Raw genomic sequence first — 11450 nt, forward strand, 5'->3', positions numbered from 1 at the left:
ATATGTGAGCCTATCACATATCACATCACTATACAGTATATCACATCACTATACAATTTTAGAAAAGCATAAAAATCATATACGCCATATGAGCAGACATGTGCGCACGCACCTATGATCACATTAAATGTAAGATCTCATTTTAAAATAACTTTAGATGTCTGCTGGTTTAGATGTCAAATGTCAAAGCCTTCTTTTTTTCTTTTTTCTCTCTTTTTTTAAATACACAACATGGTCTTTACGGTTACAGTAAAAATCCATTACGCTTTGGTGAATCAACTCAAAATTCCAATGCATGTCCCATTCCCCACCCAAACTTAATCTCAGCCAAATAATACCCAATATTAAGCATAGATGATATGTATATTTGCAGAGTATAATAACTGTTTTAACTGGATACTAGTGTGTGTGTGTGTGTGTGTGTGTGTGTGTGTGTGTGTGTGCGCGCGCGCGCGCGTGTGCGTGTGCGCGTGTGTGTGTGCGTGTGTGTGTGTGTGTGTGTGTGTGTGTGTGTATTTTATATGCCTCCGTGCACTCCCCGTACATCAGTACAAAAAAAAAACCCATCAAATAAATAAAAAATAAAAAAGGAGCCATTTTCTTGTTCTTTAAAAGTGTTCACAGTTCATGCAATGTGGTTTAACAGCCTGACTTACATCCAATTAAATTTCTCTAGGCCATGAGGGAACAGTAATATGTGACGCTGCTTCCGATTTTAGTTCTGTTATCAAACTTAAACTCTCTCAGGCAGTGCTTAATTACTTGGAATTGACATAGGTCGGTATTTTAAATATTTGAAGGTGTATACATGTGTCTGTATATATTTCTTTCACCATGACGCACAAAATAAGGTAAATCGTCGAAAACAATAATATTGCGTATTGAACTGTATGCAAATTCGCATTGGTGAACTACCTGTTCTTCTTCTTCTTCTTCTTCTTCTTCTTCTTCTTCTTCTTCTTCTTTAGCAAACCTTTTTAGCGTTACATTTTAACTTGTAATTATGGAATGAGGGTGACATTGCTTAGAATCCACAGACAGCCATAAAACCTGTGGTGCCGAAGAGCGCTGGTTTTAAGCAGAGCATGCCAAACCTTTACAACACCTCTGTCCTCGCTAGCTCTGAAAACTTTAAAGGACCTTTTCATTGACATGCAGTTTGTTCAATTCAAATTGTACACAGTGTCCACAATTGCCAAATCTCCAGCAGGGGCTGACCATTTGCGAGGAAATGGTGACTGTTTGAAGGGGAAACAGCTGAGTCTTTGTTTGAACTTCTGGGTCCTACTGCGAAAGGGAAACAATATGATATAATATAAAGCATAAGTACATTTCAAACACATACATAATTGGCTCTTGTTATGCAAGACGTGTTGCGAGTTGCGCAAACAAGTTACGCGTAACACGATATTCTCGTAGCTAATTCATGTGCTGTTTTTTTATTCTGTGAAAAGATAACGAAATATATATTAGTATGCCACAGAATTTAATTGTTAAAATTCGAGGATAAGTTAATCTAATGCAACAACCATGTGCAACCGGTGCTTCCCCACAATTATTTGTGTTATTAGCCTACTTGTTACTAGCCTTTTTTTTTTGTTGCCAGCACCAGCTTTTACTAGTCATGTTATATGAAGATTTGGTTCAGTTTCAGGTCTAGTTACTGATTCAAAAGAAGGAAAGAAGAAGGTAAATAGTACATAAACCTAAACGGCTTTACGTAGAATCCCTTTGTGTTTGCGTAATATGAAAACAACCCCGTGCTTTCTTTCAGTTAATAGTGGGTTATAAATTTAGACTTGCCTTTCAGTTTAAGTATGTTTTTTGCCATCGCCAGCTTTTATTAATAATGTTATCCGTAGTTTTTGTTCAGTCTCACAGCCAGTTACAGGTTCTAAAAAAGAAAAAAAAAGGAAAAATAATACGTAATCTTCAAATGCTTTGCACAGAAGACTTTTATTCCTGTTTGCATAATATTAACAAAAATCTAATTATTATTATTTCAATGTAATTTTAAAAAAATCTTCTATTTTTTAAATTACATTTTTAATTCATTGTCTTTTTATGTAACAAAAGTCTTTTTTCAAAAGTATTTTTTCTCCCGTTGCGCTTTTTATGGTGGTAGCATCAAGAATGTTAGTGGTCAAATTCAAGTGCTGCGTCTGGGTAGCTGTCTGGTTTCTTTGTACTTGAATGCGGGTATCTTGCACAACTACCCTTTGTCTTTGTAAAAGAGACACTAAACATACATTCATTACCTTTTTTTCAAATGTAAAAAGTCTAAACAGTTTAAACGTTTGAAATCTATGAGATGTTGCCTGATCGATTTTTATTATACCTTTGCTTTGTTTTCTCATATAATTCTGGTTTATATGACTAATAGAGTAGGCCTAATACATTTTTGTGCGAAGTATATTGTTTAATTGATTTTAATTGTTTCACTGATTATTCGAAGTAAAAAACACTGCTGTTTTAAAAATAAAAAGTGACAAAAAAAGTGACAACCTTGTAAGGTATTGCTGCGTCGGTAGTTAGTTATTTTGGTATACGTAGAGTATACCAAACGATAATAGAGTAAACGATATTTACCAGTTTACTCTCTCAGTTGTTTATTATGAAAAAGACAAATTATATTCAGACTAGCTTAAATTTAAACAAAAAATAATTCCAAACCTTCTACACTTGGAGACATTGGAATTAAGATTGTATTTAACTATACTTTCTTTTTCTTCTTTTTTGTTGCAAAAATAAGTTGTTCCTGAATAAATCAAAATATTGCTTTTAAAGTTAAAAAGTATAAAGTTAAAAAAGTGCCCTTTACTGAGAACCAATAGTACATAGCTCAACATCTCCATAATTACCTAACTGCAGAACCATAACTAACGCTATTTTAAATAAGTGACTTGCTTTTTAATTTAAACTGATTTGTGAATCGGCAATACTTAAATTTCCTTCAAGACGGAATACAGGCATAGACTATTATTATTATTATTATTATTATTATTATTATTAGTAGTAGTAGTAGTAGTAGTAGTAGTAGTAGTAGTAGTAGTAGCAGTAGTAGTAGTAGTAGTAGTATTATTTTATAACACATGCAAATAGGTTTTCTGTTCACATAGATATTACTATTTATGGAATCTGTCAAGAAATGCAATATTACCCTGATCTGCTTCTTAAATGCTACCAAAAACACTGAATTTTGTTTTATTGTGTAAATATACAGTAAAACAGTATAAAAATAGTGCTTTAGATATCATGCTTTAACGTACACTCAAATGACACAGTAATATAACCTGTGCAAGGACTGTTTTGAAACTGGTTTAACTTACAGGCAATATGTGGAGTGCAGGAGAAAGAGGACAAAACTCAAGTGTTTCATTGTCGTTTTATTTCCTGTTTCGCTTTGATTTAAAAATGCATCACATACATAGAAAATAATCTAACAAAAAATGTTAAAACATAAAAAAATATATATTTCAACAGCCACAAATAGGCCCCGTATATAAGCAATAATAAAATAATTACATTCTCTAGAAGCTACAGAATGTGGTTTAGAATGTGTCATTCCACACTGTTCAAATTATTTTAGACATTAATTTCATGTGTCAACTTTAAGCTGATCAGTGTTTTCACATATATGATTATACTATAAGGTATGTAATTATACTTAACTAGTATTGTCATGTTACCAAAGAAATGCAGATTAATCTATTGAAGTGTTTTAGACAAAAATTATGCAAAGACAGGGTGGAGCTAACATTTTACATCCATCCATGCACTACTTATCAAAACTAGCTGACTATGCTAACTGTTCGACAAAAAACTATAGCCGATCACTGTTAGCGTGGGTTAAATCATTAAGATGAAATGGGTGGACTTCACTAAGGTCTAAACGTTTACGTTTTAGGCTACTCCAAAATAATGCAAATATGAGAGAATATTAAACGTCTTACCTCATTAAATCCTAAACCCATTGCTACTTAGCATACAGGCTCTCCGACGTTCCTATAAATAGAAAGAATACGCTTCCTTTCATTCTCATAAACTGCTTAAAGACAACAAAACTGACATTTGTTACTCATATTCCTCGTGTTCCTGTACTGTTTTAAAATTTAATTGTTTGAATCTCTTAGAGCTCACCTAAGTGAACCACTCCTACGCATCCAAGTGCTCCAAATTGATATATGACAATATCTACTTTCGATCACGTGTTACAGGGCGACTTAGACGGATTGCGCGTCATCTAGCCTTCCCAAATTTTCTCCTTTTGCAGCTCGAATCCAAAACATCTATCTATAGTAAGCAAAGAAGTACAGGGGGAAAGATGTTTAACTCGGTAAATCTGAGCAACTTCTGCTCCCAGACACGTAAAGACCGGACATCTGAGTTCGGGGACAGGACGGGCTGTGCCTCCAATATCTACCTCCCCAGCTGCACCTACTACGTCCCAGAATTTTCAACCGTTTCTTCGTTTCTTCCGCAGGGGCCTTCACGGCAAATTACATACCCCTACACTACAAATTTGTCTCAAGTGCAACCGGTACGAGATGTTTCCTACGGCCTGGATCCATCCAGCAAGTGGCACCACAGAACCAACTACGCGACGTGCTACTCCGGAGAGGATCTGGTGCACAGGGATTGTCTTCCGCCATCCACCATGACAGAAATGCTCATGAAAAACGAGAGCGTGTACAGCCACCACCACCATCACCACCATCCTAGCTCTAACCACCCATCTACTGGTTTCTATTCCAGTGTCGGGAAAAACAACGTGCTGCCTCAAGGTTTTGATCGCTTTTTTGAATCGGCGTATTGTGGAGCTGACAACCAGTCAGACCATTGTTTACAAAAGAGCGAGACGACTAAACTAGAGAGCACGTCCCAGCAGCCCAGCGCAGTTTCGGGGGTGGAAGAGCCAGAAAAGGACGCCGAGGACGAAGAAGAACGAACAAATTCGGGCTCATGTAGCTCCTCAGGCACAAAGGAGAGCAACGCAAGCAAAATCAACCATTCGAGTAGGTACCCAGAGCTGTAAATAGGGAAAGGTTAAGGGATTAGCCCGGTGTTTTGTCGGTCAGAGTTTATGTGGAGTTTTATAAGCATTCAAAGGATTTTATTATAACCTACAAAGCTCTTTCCTTCAACGAAAAGAATTTTTACGATGGGAACACGCTTTGAAAAAGGGGGATGTTATACACAGACGCTGCTATCCTAGAGTCTGTGAAATTTTAAGAGCGCGCTATTGTGACAAATGCTAACTTTGATCATGAACTTGCGTTGGGCATTTTAGGAGGTTTTCTTGTTGGGCTCTCGTGAGTAAAAATCAATTGGGCAGAACACAAGTTTTGGCGTACTGTGATTTTTTTTTCTCTTTTAGCAGCTTGCATGCATATTAGTCATGTTTTAGTCCAAGTCTTGTTGTTATATCATGCATTTGACACAATAGTGACAACTCCTTATGTGTTAAGAAGCTATCTATCTATCTAAATATCTATCTATCTATCTATCTATCTATCTATCTATCTATCTATCTATCTATCGTTTTCAATGCGTTGTTGATGGGAACAAAGAAACGACAGCTTAGTTTAAAACCCGTGGTGCTTGTGCTGCGGGCCCGGTGTTAATAATAAACAAAAAATGTGTTTTCTTATAAAAACCGACTTGTAACAGCTCCGAGTAACTCTTAAAACATCATTTTGGGTATTGTGGTTTTGTTCAATAACGTCGAGGAATATCACTCTATGTTTTGTAATATCCAGTAATTCACTTTAAATTAAAGTGAAAAATGTTTGAAAACTATTTTATGAGAATCATCTATCTTTGCAATAACAAGAATATTGTTTGTTGTTACATTAATTTCTATTATTTTAATGGCAGTTCTCTGTTAGCTTCAGAAATCAAAACAAGAAAGAATGCCCATTAACTGGGTTTTCCAGTGGATAATTCTCTCCTACATATTACACTAATTTACGAGTAGATTCAAGCGTGCACTTTTCATTTTATTTATGATCCATTAGCAGCCAAACATAATCTTATTTAAAGCTTTAAAAACTTGTATTTCTTAATCTATACCTACTTCCAATTTCAAGTTCATTTTTTGATAGACACTATGTATTTTTAGACTTTAAGCAGTGAATGCACGACATTCATATGCATTTTTTCGTATTTTAGCAGCGTACTACTTTTCATCAATGTTTTGCAAAATAATGACTTTTCACTGTCCTTTTGATATTTCCAAGGTGCCCCCCGCACGAGGAAGAAGAGATGTCCATACTCCAAGTTTCAGATTCGCGAACTGGAACGAGAGTTTTTCTTTAACGTTTACATCAACAAGGAGAAAAGGCTGCAGCTATCCAGAATGCTAAACCTTACTGACAGACAAGTGAAAATATGGTTTCAAAATCGCAGAATGAAAGAAAAGAAATTAAGCAGAGACCGCTTGCAGTATTTCTCTGGGAACCCACTGTTGTAAACAATGGACTTATTTCAGTAGGCCAAGGTTGATTTTACTTGATATTTCCGAAAACTTTGGATGTTCCATCATTCTATGAACTATTGATCATTTATCTCGATGAAGCCGACATTTCTGACTAAATTCGCATGGATTTGAAAAAAATTATATTTTTTTGTAATAACAGAGAAAAGGCGTCTTGGGAAGATAATTATGGAGCCTTTGTAGTTAAAAATCCAAGTTCAGATTTACTATTCACAAGGTTTTTGAGGAAAATCACAGGCTACACTGAAATCTTTGTAGATATCTTATTCACAATACAACCTTAATGACTAGTTGCTGTAAATATGTAACAAAACAAGTCGAACTGAAGTCGGAGTCGTCGTACAATATCTTGTATTTTTCTTTTCTTTTCTTTCTTTTTTTTTTAAACATTTTCGTCATTTTAAACTGTGACTTGTACAATCTGTAATAATGTATTCCTTGTACAGAGACTATGCAACGTGCATTTGTGATTGTAAATATAGCAAATATTAAGTTCACTTTCCCTAACATTGCTGCTATTTTCTTTATATTGCCCGAGCAGTTCTCGCGCGCTTTAGCCTAGGACCCACGTTCCTCTCTTTAACTTATTTGCTTCATGTTAAGCTCAGTGTTCTTTTGTCAGAGAACGCAAAGATTACATTTGGACTGTGTATGATATATGGTATACCGCATATGAAATAAATATATACAATGTAAAAGGCATTTAGAAGTGAATCCTGCCTCAGTTTCAGACAGTGAAACAGACGAAAAACTTCAGCATGTACGATTAAACGTTTCAGTAATTTAACTGGTTAACAGTGCTGAAGAAACTGACATCATCTGAAAGAACCATTTACAGTCTCATAATAAAATCTACTCAGAGAAGCCTTTTGATGAATTTAACTAGCATATATCAAAATAAATCATTTATTTTACTCGAATCATAGGTGCGAATGACAAATACACGACGTATTAGATCCGCGTTTTGGACCACAAACTATGTCTACTTCAACTAACAATCATAGGACCTAGTTATATTGCAAAGACATTGAAATTGTAGTTCGTCGTTCGAGAGAAAGGCAGAAGGAAAAGATAACCTCTTTTAGTACCCAGTAAATGGAATCGCCACTCTTGTGGTCTAGACAGTGCCATAAAGCCAGAGGCCCTAAATGGCTATTTTTTTTCTCTTAATTGCACCGTCTGTTTGCGGGGAATGGCGTCCACTTCCGCAGTAAACAGTAAACAAGAGAGTCTGAATCTTCGAACAAAGAAACTTGAAAGAACTTAGAGAATGAACACTAGTGCACTAGTAGTCTACTTATATAATCAACCCCGTGTAACACTACTAACTTATGGTTGCGTATTAATTAAATAACTAAAATTCAAGAAGATATATTTAAAGCAAAAATATCTGCGTTAAATCTCCGATCAACGTGGAGGAATAATATCGATCGTTGAAAAAACGACAGAAACATAGCGATTTGAGACTACACACACACACACACACACACACAGACACACACACACACACACACACACACACACAGGGGGCGAGAGAGAGAGAGAGAGAGAAAGAGAGAGAGAGTGAGTGAGAGAGAGATATTTGTGTGTAGCCGTTTGAGATTTAGGTTTACATAAACCAATTTATTCTATCATTCTCAAAATGTTAGCTTGTGGGGTCTGTGCATGCGCATATTAATATAACAATTATTAAATGTTCTCGTCATGCTTCACTAATGTGAATGCCTTCACCTTTAACCTGTTTAAACTGAAAAGAGAACCAATGAGAATAAGCGTGTTTGCAACGGGAAATGTGTGAAAAGTCAGACTTTAACCTGCAGGTACACCAGGTAACTTGTCACGCCCAGTGACATAAGCCCATACCTTATTATCCCAATAAAAATGCTCTTTTGGGCATGCAAGGTAACGTTTTGCCATTCACTTTTGCAATTCTTCTGTCTTTCATTGGCTATTTAAAAGCAGTACACGCAATAAAGTCTTAGTGCAACACCCTTGTAAATTTCATACTGTGTGCACTTAGTAATGAAGTTACTCCCGTACGCACGAAAATGTCACGAAACAGTGACTTATTACGCTATCTTAACGTTAACGTTTTAGCATACTAGATATTCCATTATTTATTCCAGTGTATTTATACAAGAATAGAAACAAACATGTGTGCATGCCTGAAAGAGAATGGGTGTCGCTAGTCGATGGCTTTCATGCCTTCCTTGGCAGTGAGCTTTGCCCGCAGAATTGTGGGAGAGACAGATAGCAACCGAGAAGGAAGGTGGGGGGTGGGGGGCATAGCCAAGGATCAAGGCTAAAAGACTACTCTTGTCACGCCCACCAACCTTGGCCCTGGTTTGGTGACGTACCTAATTTGTCGAATTCCTTGGGCATGCGTCATCATCCTACCGAAGAAGAGACTCCTTGAGTGTCCGCCTACCGAACGAGAGACACTGGGACGTCTGCATCGCCTGGAAAACGTTCTGTGTGCAGTGCAATTGCCCATTTTTTGATAGTTTGTGAGAGTGAAAAATAAGACCCTTTAAAGAAATAGTAAGTTTGCATAATTTTTGCGCGGGTACTGAATTTAATTTCTGCAACAATACGGAGAGAGATGCAAAAAGGAGTGATCGGACACAATATATGTCATCTGAGTGCACTCTTTGAGAAAAAGGAGGAAATGGCTTGGACTTGATAGACATCAATACTCTCAGACTCAAAGCCTGGAGCCAACTCACTATAAAAATTAAATGGAAACTGGATTTCGATTTTATGTCGGTATAATTTGCCGATGAGGGGAAAAAACAAACAAAACACAGGCTCAAAGAAAAATTAAATATAAATATTTTCTTCTATTGTAGCCTCCCTTACCTATTGTTTAACAACAATATAGCTTACTTCCTCTCCTGTGGATGTGATGAACTGTTGTAAATATATTCTCTATTGGTGAGCAGCAGTTATTTATGTGGTCTTTCGTGATATTAAAATTTTAATAAAATGCTGACGTGATTTCCGATTACTACTCTCTGATTTATAATTGTCTTTAAGATGTTACATGCATCAACCGTAAATTTCCATTAGGCGTAGTAGATAGATGCCAGTTTGATGAAGGAAGACGGCTAAAACCTAGCCACTTCAAAGTAAAAAAATATTCCATTGTACTCTCAGTTCACACAAGCGACCAATGCCGCAACCTTCTCCTCACGTTCTTAGTGAAGTGATGTACTCTTAGAACTACCAAGTAATTTCACGTTTGATTTGTTGCTTTCATTTGAAATAGGTCTATTCAAGTATGGCAGGATAGAATGTATATGATAAATATATGAATCTATACAAATGATATATTAGGTAAGTATTTCATTTTTATTCACAAGTATTTCAAGAGTATTGTCATAGAATAAAACAAATTAAACAATACACAAATCATGCTTTCATAAATTTTATTGAATAAATCACAGTTTGGAAATAGTTTACAATAATATCTTGTTTAGAGCAAACAATGGCACTGGAAAATGACTTTACATTGTCACTAAAATGTTTTATTGATCTTTCTTAGTTTTAAATAGGTCTGTATATAAAGTCTACTTTGAAGTTTATAGCTGATCAAACGCATAAAACCACACACACAAAGTTTATGAAAAAGTTTTGTACATGAAACATTAGTGTGACGTCGGTTCACGTAGAATATATTAGACTTAAAAACCCACTCAGAATAAAATAAAATGCTCAGCGTTATCGATGAAGTGAAATAATTACCAAATGAATAAAAAAAAAAAATACCGAAATGATTAACTAATTGAAATTTGACGGCAAGTATATTTTAAAATACCACAATTGTAAAATCAAAATAAATTAATAAATAAATAACCTGAAAAGCCAGTTGAAGAAATTCGGCAATTGTTGGGAGAGAAATGAGAATTACAAATTATTCACATGCTTAAGTTCTGGCTTCATAAGGAAAGCTTCTTGATGAAATGAAGAGGCATTTTCTGAAAATTGTACATTTGGGGAAAACGCATTTTTGTATCTCATATATTGTTGTGCAAAAATATTAATTCTGAAATCAACCCTAACTAATATATAATTTAACCTATAAATAGCCAAACGCACAAACTCATTTATTTACGATGATAATACATAACAATGGAACCATCTTGAGCTTTCAATTATAAAGGGTGCCATTTTTAAATACATAAGTAGAAATACAAAAACGACAGAAAATCTTAAAATGCATTTATACACACACACACACACACACACACACACACGTATATATATATATATATATATATATATATATATATATATATATATATATATATATATATATTATATATGCATATATTACATATAAATACACATAGTTTTGTACACAACGATTGTTTGCACGATTATTTGCAAACTCTGATTAAAGCACATTTTTCCTTCCGTTATTTACTTTATATAAAATATTTAACCTAATTGGACAATTAGTTGAATTGATCTCAAGTGGATAAATTACATTGAGCTAAACCGATTCCAATAATGATTTAAAAACTGTCAGGATTTTTAAGATATTTTAAAGATATACTATAATGAAATGTACTGCACCCCAAGATGCTACATTCATTTATTTATTCATTCATTAATTCACACACACACACACACACACACACACACACACACACACACACACACACACACACACACACACACACACACACACACATATGTGTGTGTTATGCCACGCCAGGGTGGTTGTTTTCCATTCTAAAGGTATTAAGCACTTACTTTGTGGTGAAAATATTTTACAGATGATTTTAAAATAAAAAACTGACGTTCCATTCATGGTGTATTCTTCTGTGTACTGTCATCCAGGAGATGGAATGAACTTCTCCTATTTGTCCAACCAGATTAGTAATCAAACAAAGACTGAAAACCTACCTTCTCATCAAAGTGCGTAAAAGAAAAAAATTCTCACCCAAAG

General features: G+C 35.1%; 1 protein-coding gene and 1 long non-coding RNA gene across 2 annotated transcripts; one reads left to right on the forward strand and one right to left on the reverse strand.

Annotated features, from left to right (window-relative positions):
- Window positions 1-1805: 1805 nt before the first annotated feature.
- Window positions 1806-4279, reverse strand: LOC108276190 (uncharacterized). The gene is made up of 3 exons (XR_006983774.2): window positions 4141-4279; window positions 3954-4005; window positions 1806-1894 (listed from the first exon to the last, which is right to left on the reverse strand). It is a non-coding gene; the product is annotated as an uncharacterized LOC108276190 (long non-coding RNA).
- Window positions 4280-4324: 45 nt separating this feature from the next.
- hoxc11a (homeobox C11a) lies at window positions 4325-7003 on the forward strand. Its single transcript, XM_017487642.3, has 2 exons — window positions 4325-5015; window positions 6240-7003. Exons 1-2 carry the CDS (start codon window positions 4325-4327, stop codon window positions 6470-6472), a joined length of 924 nt encoding a protein of 307 aa, XP_017343131.2. The 3' UTR covers window positions 6473-7003.
- Window positions 7004-11450: the final 4447 nt, after the last annotated feature.

Source organism: Ictalurus punctatus, chromosome 15, assembly GCF_001660625.3.
Source record: "Ictalurus punctatus breed USDA103 chromosome 15, Coco_2.0, whole genome shotgun sequence".
Classification (NCBI taxonomy): domain Eukaryota; kingdom Metazoa; phylum Chordata; class Actinopteri; order Siluriformes; family Ictaluridae; genus Ictalurus; species Ictalurus punctatus.